This window comes from Aythya marila, assembly GCF_965140915.1.
Source record: "Aythya marila genome assembly, chromosome: 5".
Classification (NCBI taxonomy): Eukaryota; Metazoa; Chordata; class Aves; order Anseriformes; family Anatidae; genus Aythya; species Aythya marila.
This window is the reverse complement of record NC_139046.1, coordinates 17,186,988-17,205,201: the sequence shown is the minus strand read 5'-3', so window position 1 is coordinate 17,205,201 and position 18,214 is coordinate 17,186,988. Positions and strand designations below refer to the sequence as shown.

Genomic DNA, 18,214 nt, shown 5'->3' with positions numbered 1-18,214 from the left:
AAGTCAGTATTGATACATGCTACTTGCAAATAATATAAACTTCTTTACCGTCAAATCCTATTATAGGAAATGGAAGAGGCTATACTGAAAAAGATACCACTAGATGAGATAGATATATGGGAGGTCATCAGCATTAGTAATGTTAAGAAGAAAATGTTGCTTCATGCTACTTTATGTTGCTGCCAACAGGCACTGAAATTGACATTTGACTTGAATTTTGAACAGTCTGAACATTTCAAAGTGATAACCTAAAGAAATCACATCAGTCATAATGTACGCAACAGACTTCCTTAAAGGGAGCAAACATGTTTTCTGGAAGCCACTATAAATTAATTCTGATTTCAATGATATTTCTAATGGCAGCAACACAAAGTACATAGCCTCAGAAGGTGATGACTGTGTATTCCCTTATATAAGCTATAAACTAATGTATCAGTAGAAAGTTCTCCACAAAGATTAAATCAGGCACACACCTTCCTGGACAATTAAAGAATATAAGTGCAATAGAACAACAAAGGAACAACACTAGTATGCATATTTACAGAAGTCAGAACATTTGTGAACAGATAATACACTAGAAAAACACAAATTTAAAGGTAATTTTAGTACGTTTTAAGATTAAAGAGCACAAAGCAGGAGGAGAGGATACAAATAAAATTGTTAGTCTACTTTCCATTTTTAAACCCAGGTGTACTTCGGCATTTTACTCCAGTACAACCTTAATTATCCTAAGTGAAAATTTTATATGATTGGTCATATGGTTTGTGTGGGAAGACTGAGAAGGGTGTAGAGGGTGGGCATGTGTGAAAGCTCAGAACTTTCTTATCCCAAATACAAACTTTGAGGCTGCTAATAGTAACCACAAACTGCCAGAGCGTTTTCTCAAGAATAAGAAGTGACAGCAAGCACCTCAGCAAGCTGCAGTTGCTAAAGCTATAGTGTTGCACTGAACGTCCTTTCCAGAAACTACACAGCATATAAATCTGAAAAAGAATCACACTACCTTAATTCTACAATGTGTGTGTTGGTGGGATTGAGAAAGAAATAAAATGCAGGTCACTGAATTAGTTTAAGAGAACAAGCACCCATGGATAAGCAAGGTAAATAAGGCCATACAGAGCATCACCGGGTATTTTCTAGGAATGTAGAACAGAGAAATGAGTCATATTAGTATAGGTTTGTTCTTACTAGTAAACTGGATTTAAGTATATGGGGACCTATACAGGTCACTTAAAGTCATATTCCATATGAGTGTGCTCCTCTGTAGACATTAGTTTAACTGTGACTATGGCACTGGAAGAAAAAATTTCTACATCTGTCCACCGTTTTACTCAAGAGAGTAGAGACAAGTAACATCCTCCTCCCCTCAGACTACTGCATCTATTCTACCTTTAACATTCCCTCTCCCCTAAATCCAACCCCAAAATAGCAAGACCTAGGAATCAAAACCCAAACCCCAAAATAAGAGAAATCTACTTCATAAAATCCATTTCTTGTTTCTCTTTACGTAGAAACAAGGGAGCCCTTTTTACAGATTGAAGAGCCTATAGAAGGGTTTTCTGATTGTTTGTTTTATCTAGTGATTTTAAAGCATTTTACAAAAGGCACGGCTCTTAAGTTCATTAGCACCAAATTTACAAGTCATTATAGAAAAAATTTAATTGTAATACGTGCCTTGGTTCACCCTATCTGTAAACTGTATATATAACGTAACACTAACAGCCTTCAAGCATTTAAGACTTCCAGGAATACTGTAGTAAAGAGAAGGCAGGGGGTCAGCAAACCACTAAGACTAAGCATGCAGCAGCTAAAAGAAAAATTTAGTGGGAGATGGAAAAGGATTTGATTAAGAAATTACTTAAATACACATGCAAGAAACAGCAAGAGTCTGCGCAAGAAAAGTTTAAGAACTTGGACTACTAGGAGGATTCAAGGGAAAGATAGCAGAAAAGAAATATACAAGCAAGAATTAAAGCAGCACATCTGAATTTGATGTTTTTTATGCAATTGGAACACATGCAACAACATAATCTCTGTTCCTGATGCATTATAGCAATAGAGGGGCCTGCATGACTGCAGGTTTCCTAAAACAGAAACAGTAAACTGAAAGTAATAAAGGCTAGAAAACTGTATCTAATGAAAAAAAAAAAAAAAAAAGCATACAAAAAGTACTCTGGTGTGGTATTATCTACAGACTAAAGCAAAAATAATATTTCGAATAGAAAAAAGTTGTACCTGTAAAGCCACAGAGAGCAGTTTCTCTGAGAAATATTTTGACTATAAATCACAGAATAACTAAGACATTTCAGAATAGTCAAAAGGCATGTTAATAGAAAAGTGAAAAACTGCCAACTAAACATTTACTTAACAAATGGGGGAAGGAAGGGAAGAAAGAATCAGAGTCATTCAGTTTGGAAAAGCAGAAGGCACGCCATGTGATGAACAGGTCTCTCAAAGTTAATTCTTCCAAGTTCCCCTGAAACATTACTGGAAGTATGAGTCAGTAACAAAATAAACAAGTAGCTCAGGGGCAAGTAGTATCAGGAAGGTTTACAAAGCCATGAGGGGTACATCATCTGAAAAAGGATTTTTTTTTGTAAGGCCAACTTACAAAAGCATCTGTGGAAATCACTCTTCTGGAACACTGCCTGCATTACTGACACAGTTATAAGCTTAAAAAAGACAGTCCTAATAATTTTCACATCCATTTTTAATATGCCATTAAAACTGAGAGATAGGATGATGAAAATCAAGCTGTACGTTTTATAAGAGTATGAAGTCATCTAGTTCTGTCTGTTTTTAAGAATCTGATGTTTAAATTACTGGCACACAGTGCAGCACAAAACATGACAAAGTAACCACAGCATGGTGGAACAGCACTTGTGACTATGAGTGCAAGTAGTGAGGAATAGTCAATATTCAAAATAGAAATGAAGTGTGGAACAATATCTGTCAGTGATGTGTGAAACTGGAATAAATATAACAGATAAGAACAGCAATCTGTTTGGGTCAAATCCTTTGTGGAAGGAAAGTAGATAAAACAGGTTCTGTTAAAGAAACTAGACTAGCAAGGCATTTGTTGGAGCATCAGTATTTCATAAGGAAACAGATCTTTGACATTAGATTACAAAAAGAAAAGAAAAAAAAAAAAAAAAGGAGAATTGCATCTTTTTAGGAGACTAATTATCCAGACAAAATGGGGAACAAATCAAACTCTTAAGTGGAAGGTCTTAGTTATTCTTGGAGCTAACAGCTGATACATTTATGAAATAGTTACTGAAGCGGCAAATGACTCCATTAAATTTAAGACTGTTCTCACTAACTAATGAGGACATTATAAAACAGCTGCTTATAACCTAATCCATAAACTGCTGGATTTTTGTTTAAATAAAGAGTGAAAAATCACAAATGGGTTTATAGCTAGGCCTTTGAATTTCAACAGGAATAGTGTGATAAACTTGACATCTGAGATACAAAGAAGTCTGCCCTTTAACAGAAAGATGATTAAATTTTTCAGGAACTGTATCTGAAGTTGAAGGAGGTAAAACTCGATGTTTGACAAGCCAATCAACAATAACATTGTGCAAGTAAGATATCAAATGTGCAGAGATCCTACACCAAGAACAGTGGGAGAAAGGAAAAAAGAAGAGAAAGAAAGATCAGTACAGAAAGCTGTATCTTTGGTGCATGTTAAAAAGTAAAGCTAAACTAGACCCTGAAAAGGATATTAAATAAAAAATTAGTCTTTAAGGACTGTTTTTGTCCTTAATTAGGAGGAAAATATCATGAATGAAACCCACCACCACCACTACCCTAATCCTTATCTATGTTGTCGCAGATACGAAAACAAAGAAAAATGGAGGACAGGAACACTTTAATAGCGAATACAGTTAACACAGTCAAAAATAGTCCCGTCCTTAGAACTGTGCAAAGATTCACACAGAAGATTGCTGGCAGTGAAAACATTAAAGAAAATATCACATCTGTAATGACTGGAGAACAGCAACCATACTGTCACTGGTCTTTCAAGAGAGAAGACACAAACCAGTAACATTAAAAAAAAAATAGCATCCAAAATAAAAGGAAGATTAATTAGGTAACATTGTTACAGGAAAATGTGTCACAGTGAAATTATAACACAGAGAGATTGTACCAAGCAATCTGGGTAACAGTTATCCCAAACCAGAGCTGCCCAATGGCCAGGTTCATCAGTCAGACAGCTGTCAAGAGGGCAGGTGCCATTCTTGAAAGCACTACTTGAAGCAGACAGAGAAAGAAACTGCCACTGTGCAATAGCCTCATGAGAACACATCTGGAATGCTATACATAACTATATATAATCTTCAGTATAATAGTTCCACGCACAAAGATAAAAAAAATTAATTGGAGCAGCTGCAGAGCAAGGTTGTGAGGGTGATCAGCTGACTGGAGACTACCGGTTATGAAAAGTACTTCATTTAGTCAGCCTACCAAAACAGAAGCCAAAAAGAGATGCAATCTCTATCTACAAATACAGATGAAAGGAAAAGAACAATTTAACCAGAGGACAATGTTTTCACAAAGCCTAGTGCACATAAAGGCCATATAGACTATCAAAACATCCAGGATGGAAATCGTGTCTCTCAAGATTATCAATGAAATTGTACAACAGACTGCTTCCTCGGTTTGGTTTGGACAGACTCCAGAAGAGGTGGAGCAAATAACCTAATTGTTCTTAAAATATACACAATGACTTCAAGAAAAGCACTATAGAATAGGATAGCTGTAATAAGGAATCCTTGTGAGTTCCGAGGTTCTCGATAAGGCTCTATTTCCCAATCAATATAAGCTATCCTTCTAAAACAATCTGAAGCTTTCCCTGCCAACCAACCAGTGTCATTTGAAGCACAGTCAAGAACACATGAATCTGCAAAACAAAACTGCTGTCTTAATTATAACTCTTCCTTTCTTCTCAGCAAGTCTGTTTCACTTTTGAAACAAAACATCCAGATGCTGCAATAATGTCAGGCAATTAGGACAAGTCAGTATGTCAAATACTGGCATTAAGTCATTACAGATATTCCTACTCTCTAGAATGAATTAAAAATTTATAGTGAAGACTGATCTCTGCTTTGTGACAAGTAACACTATCAGCACAGAGAAGCCTTAGTTCTTTCAGTGAACAGGTATTACTTACCTCGGCTATCATTTCCAAGCCAGCTGCTTCGCTTTTGGTATCAAGCAAGTCATTTTTGCATGTTGCTGTGCACCATATGAGCATACCAGCTTGGATGGGCCAAAGCTGGAAATCTATAGTCCACACACTACCATATAGAAGAGACGTGCCTTTCATTCCACATTTCTTTCTTTAAATCTTGGCAACACAACATGTGTTCTTTACTTGATCAGCCTACTAGAGCAGTATCATCAATCATAGCAGTAATCAGGAATCGCTCTAAGGTTCCTCAGACTAAGCAACTTCCTGTTGCAAATTTTTAATTCCACTAGATTTCTTCTAAAGGGTCCATATCCCTATATCCTGACCAAAAATGAATAGACTGCACTATTTTCCATTAGGATTTGGAGTAATTTCATTATTATTCTCTTCTTATATAAATTATTTATGTGATTCAGGGATTGAAAAACATAAGGAAGAGGTATACCATCACTGAAAGTATGTGCTTTGAGAAATATTAGCCCTACAGCTTAACATGCCAGAAGCCTTGCTGAGAACCCTTCAAAGACTCCTCTGCATGCAGTGAGGTCAGGCTAAGCATACTCAGCACAACATACACAAGAGTGAACAGCTAACCCACTTGAAGAAGCTAAAATTTGAAAGGACAGATCTAATCTACATGTGTACAATGCAGGATTAAAAATACAACTGCCTTTATGTTATGTTCTGCATAAATTGAGTACATTTTATATGCTATAAGAGAACCTTTTAAAGTAGTACAATAGTTGCATTTCTAACTTCTAAGTGAAGTTAAGAGTTACATTTCTAACAGTATTTTTACATCATTATCAACCATTAAGAGGTGGTAGGAAAGTAATTAAAATACTGGCAGCCCCATAAAAATGACAGCAACCAACATATTCACACAGAAAGCATCAAAGCACAGTCAACTCGATAACAACTGTATTAATTTCTACAATAGCATAAATAATAATAAACTTTATATTATCTACATCCTTTTTATTCTTTTTAATCTGTAAGAATAAACTTTATATAGTTAACACTTACAGCCTATTACTTATTAGAGCACAAAAGAAAGGCAACAAAGTTCTGCATAAAGACACATAATATTTCACATTGATTTCACATTTAAGTGCCCGTTTGACATACCCCATAACTTTAAATCCTGGAATGCTAGGAAAATCCAAGAGAAGGTGTTCTGTTTCTAAAACTAGACACTACATTAAAAACACACATGCAAACCTCACCAAGTCTAAATGTATGACTTCTGAAACGTTAGACTACGACCCTATATAAAATAAATAAAATAAGAATAAAATCACAGAAAGGGCAATGCAGATCACTATAGAATGATATCAAAGTCTGAAAGTGAACAATTTTTTTGATACAGACTTTTTCCAAATGAGCTGAACTTAAGCAAAAAGATAATTATGTTGATGTAAACTTATGTTTACACACACACTTCATATAATCACAGCTCATTTCTGTAACAAAGCCATCAGTGTCAACAGATTGTATAAATTAAATCAGATTAACTGACAGATGCCACAGTAATTAAGGTGGGAAATCAGTACAAAGTGCGTCTAAAATTTACTTTGAACATATATTATTTAATGTTTATGATTTGAGAGAATATAAATTTATTCACCTTTCCCAAAGTTTTAGGAAAGTGCACTTCTTGCACTTAACAATTAGATACACGGGAAAGATTTCTGATATAAATTATAGGTATCATTAAAGAAGCCAAACCTTAGCATATACTAAGAGAAATTGAAATTGTTATCAGCCAGTGTTCTTCTGACAGCCTTGCAATTATTCATGAATAAATGGTTTAGAAGAAAAAGGTTAAAAGAAAATCCTGAAGTTCACAGTGTTAACTTCATTCACAGTCCAGAATTTGACAACAGATTACAGTCTGCAATTTTGTAGCTTTTTCTAAAAGGAGAAGGTAAGGTTGACTGTTGTAAGACCCTTCATTCAGGAATTCCACTTGTATACAATGAGACTCGAATTTATATGTAATATACTCTCCTAATGCAAAGATCCTTGTAACAGCACAGTAGGAAACTTTCCAATCAATTTCTTCAGTAGCACAGATTAACAGCTCTCAAGCTGGAATTCTTTTTAAAAAGAGCATATAGTTGCAAGAATAAATATAGCCTTTGCACTCTAAAGTGGAAACGCATCATAGAAATAAGTGACTGAGAAGCAAATGAGAATGCTAGTAAATAGGTAATTGGACATAAACTCCCAATGAAGCAATTATGCTCAAAATAATTAACACGATCCTTTCCAATGGAGATAGTTCTTTGTAGATAGCAATGATAAGCAATATGGAAGTATTGTGTGCAGCTCCTGTTTACATACGATGAAAATGCTGGCTGTAGTACCCAAGTGCAACACATAATTAAAAGGTTACAGAACGTGCCCTGCTATCAGGAACATTCTCAACAGAAAGGACGTTTAGAGGTGACTTGATTATAGTAGCTACCACCAGAGTACGAAGGCACTAGTACTACACATTGCTTAGTAAAGAATATGCAAAAACTAATGTCTGGAAGCAAATAAAGGAACAGCTCAAATTAAGAACAAAAATTCAGTTTTCATGAAGAGTGCCAAACAAAAACGAATTAACACATGCTGCAGTGGCATCTCCAGCTTCTGATGTGTCCATATCAAAATCAGAACTATATGATCATCAAAACAAAAGATGACATAATTACAAAAAATTAACTGACAGGAAGAATGTCAACATGAAGCTAGATACAATGTGGAACAAGCATATTTTAATAAAGGATTTACATTAAATGATTTTACATGCCTCACTTCTATCATCATAATTTAAGTAAGTAAATGAATTCAGAGAGGTGTCTGCTGAAACTGCAATGTGCAACCTTGCACAGTCAGTCTACTTAAGTTTTCAGGAAAGTTTTACTATCGGGAAAGATGTAAACATAAACTGAACAAATTAATCTTATTTCCTGATGATTTCTTTTGAATTTCTGTGATATTGCTGCCCAATCAAATTTTGTCTCCTTATCCTGAAGCCAGTTTCCTCTTCCCCACTTAATCACATCTGCTCCTGATTTTTGTTTTAAGTGTCAACAATTGAGAATTAGTCTCCTTTACCCAAGTCACATTTACAAGCTAGCAAAACAAATAATGAGAGGAGGTTACCAAGTACAACTATTCACAATGTGTATTTGAATTATTTTTTCAGCTGCTTCTATCAGTCCAGTTCCTTCAGGAAATCTGATGAACTGCATCACTAGATCACCAACACTGGCAACAGGAGATCAAGAAACCAATTCTAAACTTCGTTAAAATATCTGCAATGCATCCAATTTAACAATAAGAATAATAATAAAAATCTCCTAAAGCATTTCTCAATCAATCACCAAGAATACTAGAAGGTGTGAAACCTGATCCAAAAGATTCAGAAAAAGTGACAGATTTCTCTAGTGACTAAATAAAGCAGAAGGGTAATCTCTTCCAACTTTGGTTGGATAAATCCCCAGTACTGGGAGGCCCATATACATAGGAACACAGATGAAATAAAAACAGCCATTTCAGATGGCTCTTGGAAGCCTGACTCTCAAACAGGCAAAAGATACAACAAAAACAGCCCTCAGATCCCAAAATAACAAGATAAGAATCTTCTGGAAAGCACGAATAAGTATCTTTACTGTGCATTGGATGGCCTCCACTGCACCCTTTAAAATAAGATTTCCTATATATTTATTCACAGAGCGGTAGCATTGCTTTTTTTCAGACAAAAGCAGTAGTCAGTCCTGTGACTTTTGGTGGAGGTGTATTTATACATGGTGTATGCCATCTTATGAACTCAATGTCCCTAAGAAAATGTAAATCTGTAAACTATAATGAAGATAGTTTCTGACTGAAGCCAGAACAAATTAGTTATACTTGAAAACTTTCTGTTTTCTTGCCTTGAACACCCTGCGGCAGCCAGCTCATGGCCTGAGCTGGGACTCCTTCAATCAAGTTCCAGAGAAGTATCTATAGCCCAGCCATGCCTAGCAAATAGAACAGTCAGGGATAATACCCTGAGGCCAATGACCAATTTGTTACATGAAGTAATATCTACCTATCAACAACATCCTGTTTAATGGACCATTCTGTGAAAGCACATCATAACAACTAATGAAAAAGAAAAAACAATGAGGGACCTAACAGAAAAAGAAAATTCACAAGCAAATGACACTGTCTTTCAGTAAAAGAGGTGATTCTCCCACTCTAATTAGCATTGGTGCAGCCTCACCTGAAATACCGTGTACAGTTCTGGGTTCTGCAATATGAAAAGGATGTTAAGGTCCTTGAAAGTGTCCAGCAAACCTGGTCAGAAGCATCCTGTGAGGAGAGGCTGAGGACACTTAGGCTGTCCAGTCTGGAGATGAGGAGGCTCAGAGGCGGCCTCATTGCTCCCTGCAGCTCCCTGAGGAGGGGAAGCACAGAGGGAGGTGCCGCTCTTTGCTCCCAGCACCCGATGGCAGGTCAGGTGGGAGCTGCACGGAGCTGCACCAAGGGAGGGTCAGACTGGGCATTAGGGAAAATGCATTGACTGTGAGGGTGGTCAGACACTGGAACAGGCTTCCTAGAGAGGTGGTTGCTGCCCCGTGCCTGTCAGTGCTCAAGGGGCATTGGGACAGTGCCCTCAGTAATGTGCTTGAACTTTTGGTTAGCCCTGGAGTGGTCAGGCAGCCGGACTAGATGATCTTTGAAGGTCCCTTCCAACAGAACTGTTCTATTCTGTTGATTCTGTTCAGGACTTACACAAATATTCCTGAGAACAAACCCATTTACTCCCAAGACAGACAAGATAAAAATGAAATGGATTTGATAAAGCATATTGTCAGAAGTTGACAAGGGTGTATACACTGACCTTTTCAGAGGCATGACTTTGGCAAGGCCCCTGGACCACTACTTCTTGTCTAATCCTATATTACTACCCTTTTCTCAAAGAATTCCCAGTGTTCTCTTTATCAAGAAAAAAAGAATTGTAAACTCATCCAACACCACACATAACAGTGCAACTATTCCCCAACTTTGGGAAAACAGAATGGTGCAATTTCTTCCCTCTAGCTGATAAATACACCCACCCCACAGAACAGCAATGCACCTACCACCATACATTGCACGTACCAACAGCTCTTCTGTTATGCCTACTGGACAACAAGAAATGAGTTTGTTAATCAACAATCTGAAGGGAAGGTTAATAGGCTCTGTGATTCTGGGAAATCTACTGTAGCTCAGAAGGAATCCTTGAAGGACATGAAGGAAAGGATTTTAATAATTTTCAGTAGTGATACATAGGCCTGATGCTTCTGTAAAAGATTCTTGGAAGAAAAAAAATCCATCACACTTCAACAAATGTAAATGTTTAAACTGTGAAGTCAGTCTTCAGTTGTCTTCGAACCTGCTACCATATGTCTTTCCTTTCTGAGTGTACTTAACATTAAAATAACATGCTTACACTCCTCAAATAACCCATCTGCTGTTCCCTGCTTCTCCTACTTCAAAAGCTTGTCAGCTGCTACCCATTGCAGTTCTCAATTTTCAGCATACAATTAGCTATTAATATTCATTATATATTTTGCCTAGTTATGCTAATTTCAGGCACTATAGTCATCTTTAACTGCCCCAACACTTGAAATAATGACAGAGTACTCTTGAAAAGCTATGATGAAGAAAACAGTATCAAAAATATTTCATTAAGAAACGTAACTGTCTCTTTTGGCTATGAAGTAGGGCAGAAAAAAGTGTTATTTCAAGATTTTATACTATTCAAAAAACCACTAAGATATAGGCTCCTCATCACAAGCAGGTGAAAGGACAGGGAAGGGTCATGGAAAGGAATTTGTAAATAAGGCTCCTTAACATCGCACATGTAACTATGTTATGTATATTGCACAAGATGTACAAGCCCAACATTAATCAACGCTTACTTATTTCTCAATCTTCTGCCCACCCCTAAAAGCATTAAACAAAGCAGATCTGTTCATTGACATTTGTTCAAAAACAAGACAATGCAAAGATTCCCAAGAAAAGTTTTCAAAACCCTATAAAAAGGCAGAAAGCTCTTAACAGCTGAAGGATTTGATTTACTTTCAAAATGCCCTCTTCCCAAAAACTATTCTCCACTTGTCTATTTGACAAGAGCTTATCACTGAGTGTCCAAAGCATTTTGGCTTTTCTCTGTCAGCTGTCAACACTGTACAAGACAGTTTAACTCAACACATTAGCCATAAAACATGACTATAGCCAATTTATGACTGGAATCCTGCATATCTAGGCACTGCCTTGAAATAACTGAGCATAGCAGTTATCTTGGGTCTCGATAATGAAATGATCTCTGAGAACTGTATATGCTATTGGTTTCACTGCAAAGATGCACTTACCACAAGCAGAGCTCTGTAGCTGGTGTTGGTGGAAATAAACTACGAGAAGAAAACTATCCCCAGGTATCAACGCAACAAAACTATCACAGCCGTGCATCATCTTGAATACACCTCCAGATGGTAATGCACACCTCTGGGACTGCTTATACACTCAGAGTAGGCAATCACTGGATTAAAATAAAATTCAAGGCAAACCCAAGCAGCAAAGAACTCACATACACATCTACTCCCTTACAGTTAACTACTCTAGCACTTTAGGATATACTGTGGCTCCTTCCTGCTCACTCTCTCCTTGCTTTCAAGGCAGCGTGTCCCTGGTTCTTTACAAGGAACATCTCACCATATAGTGAGAACACAGTCTACCCTATAGTTTGGTGGTCAGGCCTCCGTGCTTCATCATCTGTGGGTTTAAAACCTGTCAAGATGAAAAGGAACTGAACTGCACATTTATACTACAGGGACAAGTTGTCTAATGAAATAGGGGGAAAACTGTGTAACTTCTGATGAGTTCAAATGCCATTTGATGTGAATGAGACCAAAATCATGTATTTTGATTATTTCTGGAAAACATTAATACATACCTTTTTCACTTTTACAGGTATATTACTTTTTTTTCCAATAGTTTGGCCCCATATTTTGTAAGTTCTCAGAGTAGATTGCATGTTTATGCTGACAATATAATAGACTAAGGAAGAACAAACAACTCTCCACTGAAAAATAAAGCTATATCTTGCCATTAACAGCACAGTGTAACATTTGTTTATTTCTTCCACTACGTTACATTATGATGGGACAGAAGTCTTTGGCTCTGAGAAATCTTTCTACTTAGTGACCTAGGGATACAGGGAGAAAAATCATTATCCGATCAACTCCATTCGTTTAGCAACTTTCTAACTCTATACCTCAGAAAAGTTAACAATAATTCAGTATGTGATGGTATGCTTACAGTGCACTTCAAACATTGAACATGAAACAACTCTAGGAATGTATCAATTTTAAAAGATTAAAAACTGACAGGTATTTACTAATTAACTACAACAGAGGAATGCTTTACAGTGTTGATTTCTCAGTATGACTCAGTGTGTTCTATGACTTCCTTGCAACCTCTAGCATTTTACAAAGATATAGTGTTAATAAAGTTCTGAAAACTTAGATTCTTTTCACAAAGAAAAGCAAAACAGAAATAGCATACAGTTATGAATAGGGCAGGACAGCACCCACTGTAACAATGCATTTACAGCATGAAGAGGTATGTGGATAATAACAATAAAAGAAATAGGAAGAAAATTAAATCATATGCCCTATGTTTTACTTTAGTATTTGCCCAGTACAGATTTATTACACTGTAAAGCTACCAAATTTTGAAAAAAAAAAAAAAAAAAAAAAAAAAAAAAAAAAAGTTAGGTACTTGATTCTGACAAATAAAGAGAATACCAAGAAAAGCCTTGTACTATTTAGCTTACTGGGATTGCAGACATAACTGAAAGATGAAAGAAAAAACGTTATGATTTGAAATGTTTACAAAAGCTGATAAAATACCAAAGACAAATAATAAAATGTTTTAGTATATCCCAAAATCAGCAAGCCTTAGAAGAACACACAAGGATTTCTTCCCAGCCTGCTAGGAAGTACCATGAATTCCTGCTCTTTAAAGAAGCTGCAGTATAAAAAATAGAATCAACAGTACAGGAAGCATTTGTGTTTCACATTTTATATGCTCATACATACATGCTGACAACTATTTCAAGAGCACCAGATATAGTGTGCAAGAACAGATTGTAAACATGAGGTTTTGCTGATAAATCCTTGCAAAAATAATCCAGCTACATGAAGGAGTCAATCCAAATTTATCTTATTGACCAGATGTGTTTGGCTGGCTGTCAGCATCAATTGCAGAGCACACACAAGAGATCTCAGTCATATCCTCAACCTCTCTGGAACCAGCATCAATTTGACAGCACCAAAGAGAAGACTCTAAAAGACTGCCTGGAGATGCACCTTGAATTCAGCAGCTGTACATCTGATGTAGATTCCTACTGCCAAGATAATTCTCTCCAGTTCCCTGATCTGCACAAGCAGGTTTTAACGTAGCACACTGTATCACCATGGTGTTTGTGTTATGTAACAGGACTAACAGTGTAGAACCACAATTATGACTCATGTCATTAAACTACATGCCTTACTAGAACTACCAGAACTTTAGAAAGAACAAAACAATTCAGGCAACACATTTAACCACAAAATGTAGATACAAACAAGTATGGAAAGGACACGAACCATACTTGAAAAACCCATAACTATCTGCCTAATGCTCGTAAGTAATTTTAAGCATTTTACTGAATGATCCTTTGTTTTTCTATTAAAACAGAGAGAAGTTTCAGATATACTTCTTCTAGATTATTAATTATTCTGAGAGATATAGCAGCATGTTCTTTGCCTTATATGATTCCACTAAGTGGCAGAAGATGAACCAAAAAAATTCGATGTCTGATGCTTCATTTGCCTTTCTAACCTGGATTTACTGACAGAGATCCATCAGAGGCCTGAAGAAAGCACAGACAGGTTTAGGAGAACTGCTAGATAGTTCTCAAATCATGAAGCATGTCTGGAAACACCTAAAAAGAACTCAGAATCCATACAACATGCACAGAGTTATCTGTAGGATGGGATCAATCTCCCCTAGCCAATAGTAATGTCCTGTTTATCCTGCTTAGAACATTGCATAAAAACAGAAGACAGGAAAATACTCTTAAAGCATATAACAGGGAGAAACCATTGAAACAAGCAGTACATGGAAAAAGACAAAATAAGATCAGCTATCTAGCTCTAGCCTCCCTTCCAAAACCAAATACTTAATCACTATTTAAAAAGCCTTTAATAAAAATCAGACTTGAATTAAATGTCAGGAGGGAACAATGCTGTAAAAAGCTTAAAAATTGATCAATTTCAAATCCATTGTCTTTCAAAATGAATGATATAAGCATCTATGAAAAATATGAGAGAAAACACAGAAAGCAAACACAACATTCACTCACATAAAATTTTCTGGATATTCACTCAAGGCCATATCAATGATATTCAAAGCATCATGATAGTGTTTCTGGGCTGATAGCAAGAGCGCAAGGAGATGAAGAGAGTTAGCATCATCTCCTTGTAGCTGCAGAGCCTGACGAACATAACCCAAAGCTTCTGGTATCTGATTAAAAAAAACAAAAAGCAGAAAAAGAAAGCACCAGTATTAGAAGTCTTTCTTATTACTTGATTACATGTATTTAACGTTTTCACACTGTTCACCAAGATAGACTCCTGTAGAACACTCTTCATCAGTGTAAAAATAGACTTGATGTTCTACAATGATCTGCAAAAGTTTAATAATATATTAACCCTGAAAAATAAGACAGAAAAATAAGTTTTAAAAAACAGTTCCCTTCAGCCTCTTAAAATATTAGCTTACAGGTTTTTTTTTTTCCAAATACAGGTTGTATTTCTCCATGACTTTGAAAATATTTTAATTCCAATTATAGTCTTACTTTCTAATTCTGTTTGCAATAACCAAATCTTCTGAAAGTATTCAGAAAAGGCATGTATCTTATCAGATACTGAATACTTAAGCACTGTCTAGATTGTTAGAGACTATATTCAAGAGTCCCACTCTCTTGATAATCCATAAACAGAGATCACACGTAATAGGTAAAAACATGGTAAAAAATTGACTTTGGTACTCTCTGCCAAGCACCATTAATGATGAAAAACATAGATTGAATGTGTTATGTTTTATTTCTGATCCTTGGGCTGCAAATACTGTGGCAGAAGTCTGGAGAAGTATATAAAACCAAAGGTGTTCAGAGAGAATATATCCATATATTTTTAATATATATGCATATATGCACAAGGAAAACCACAATTTTGTTGAAGAAATCTTCATCAGCATCCACCAACAGATACATGCTTTAATGTTCATATGGCAATGTGAGGTTGCTCTTCTAAAACAGAACTAACCTGTCTGGATATGGCAAGCTGCAGTGCCAAATAAAAAGCTGCCAGATGATCTGTTGGAGACAAACTGTGAGCCCTGGAGAAAAACAAAAACAAAGAAACAAAACAAAAACAACAGTGTGGTTTTTTTTTCTCCTGTTAATACAGGTTAGACACCCCTACAAATGCATATATATTCATGTATGCATGTTCAGATCTCTTCACTACATTTATACTGGTATTTTTATATACCTGGTATTCATTACAGTGACTTCTCCTGTACTTCTCAATCATCTTTGATTTAAAGGGATGCATTTGGGTTCATATAAATGACCCAAAGTATCATTTTTTTGGAGAAACAAATTATGTAATTTTAGTATAAGTTTTTAAAATGAGCAATACAAAATAATTATTTAATTAAAATATACTCCAAAACTATATGTAACTAAGTTTTAATAAACATTCATTAAGCAGAGATTTCTTACATATACACACAGAAAAGAAACACATCAATGTGCCTTCAAAGACAAGAATGATGTCATCTGCATGAGAAGTACCCAAGCAATCACACTGCCCTTGACCAGGATGGTTCTGAAGCACAGAATTTGAAGAGGAAAAGTAGCAACAAAGTAGACCTGAATTTTATTTATTCTAATATTTTACACTTACTCCCAAAATGTTGATGATTACTGCTGTTGCAAACCCCAGTTACCAAAACAAAAATAATATTTTCCCACATTTTTATTAATGTTTGTTTGATTTGAATATTCAGGTCAAATGCACATAATTTCTATTGTTCATATCGACACAAATCCCACACAAAAAGTTCTTGCAATACACTGTAATACAGCCCTTCCCATGTAAGATAAGTTGTTGTTGTTGTTTTGGTGGGAGCTTCAGCATAGACAAAGAAACCTGATCATTATACCCCAAAATGATGTGTAGTGAACACTGAGCAGCAGGAGTGCCACTACATTTAATCTATATTTGATGTATTCTTTTAATGCAGGCTCAGGTAGAAGTAGTGTGCAATAATCATCTTCAGAACATCTAATCAGTCTTCTTCATATGGAGCAAACAAAATTAACCTTTAATTCATAACAATCACAAAAGGAACCTTCTGCTGGTGCAATTCTGCCTTCCCAAGTCCAAAGAGACAGCTCCATTAGTTTAGCAATTACTCTAACACATATCAATGTAGCTTAAGTTAGTAGGGGGCTTCTTTATATTTTATTGAACTTAACTCTAATTTCAAAATTAGAGTCAAATATGAAACCCTAGCAGAGTGTAGGAATTTTTGTTTGTTTGTTTTCTGTTTTTTCTTTTTTCATCTTTTATCTTGGAGAGTACTGGTTCAGTCACCAAGCTTCAGCCAGTGAAAGAATAAAGCTGTTACTATCTATCAAAAATTTGGCAAGTTCTGTGAAACTCTCCAATTCACACCAACCACATGAAAAGCACTGAAAGTCTTCCAAAAGAAGTTAGCGAAGCAAACACCCCCTCAGCACTGTGCAAAGATGGCAACAACTGCCTGCTCAAATGGCCAATGTCACAAAGTGATGGCCTTGAAATATGGCATAGAAAAGGGTCCCTGCACAAAACTGAACTTCTTCAGACTTCTGTTTCTTCAGGAATTGGTCCTCTAAGCAAATGATTTAAAAAGGAAAAAAAAAATAAAAAATCAAAACAACAACAACAAAAACTTGACAGATTAGAATACTGATCCCAGTACAATTGCTTGTTCTATAAACTGTGTAGGAGATGAATGGAGAATTTCAGCTTCCATCTCTTTTTTTTTTTTTTTTTTTTTTTTTTTTTTTTAAGAAGCGTGAGAGGAAAATGGGCATGATTCTGGTAAGCTTAGCTTTGTTCCCACTCTGTGTGGGAACAAATTTTAGGTAACATCCTATACCTAAATCATCAACACAAGCAACTAGCAATGCTATGAACCACACTGCAGCATATTCCCAGTCTAGCAGATTTATCAGACTCCTTTTGTGAGCCTCTGTGAACACAAATGGAGAAACATATTAATATGCAAAACTATCCCCTCACAAAACATACTTTCTCCTTTCTCATAGGAGATAACCATAGAATTTTAAGATGCAGAAACTACATTCTCTTCAAGGGCCAAACCATTCTATTCAAGATCATATGTGGAATGTAAACTACTCATCAGTAATCATCGCTAGCAGCAATAACAACTCACTAGCGTTTTGAAAACATACACCCTATGTATTACTAACACCTTCAAAAGACACTTCAAATAAGTGTATGTACAGGTTAATTCTAAGAAAAGACAGCAGAAAGAACAAGTATGTAACTGAATACCAATACTCTTGAATGTGCACTTAAATACTAAACAGTGTTCTTAAGAGGTTGCGTGAACTTAAAAAAAAAAAAAACAACAAAAAAACATATATATGTATATAACCCACACACACAATGAATCACAAAGATGATGCAAAGAAAACAGATGTAATTAATCCCCATGTCCTCCAAATTTTCTGTGTATAAATTTATATTTTGCTAGTTAGTACAAATATTTCAAAGATCCACATCACTACAAAACTAAAGTTCTGCTCAACCTACATAGCTAGAGAACATATGCAATGGTTTGTTGAAGAGTTGCTAGATATGTTTTTAG

The 18,214-nt window shown here is 35.8% G+C and overlaps 1 protein-coding gene across 5 annotated transcripts in view; it reads right to left on the bottom strand.

Moving 5' to 3' along the window:
• Window positions 1-18,214, bottom strand: part of TTC7B (tetratricopeptide repeat domain 7B) — a 135,972-nt gene that overhangs the window by 51,639 nt on the left and 66,119 nt on the right. For all 5 annotated transcript variants that reach the window (XM_082762487.1, XM_082762489.1, XM_082762490.1 and 2 more), the window contains 2 exons: window positions 15,592-15,664; window positions 14,628-14,788 (listed from right to left, as the gene is read on the bottom strand). In XM_082762487.1, coding sequence (XP_082618613.1) covers window positions 14,628-14,788; window positions 15,592-15,664 — 234 coding nt within the window. The remainder of the gene's footprint in view (window positions 1-14,627; window positions 14,789-15,591; window positions 15,665-18,214) is intronic.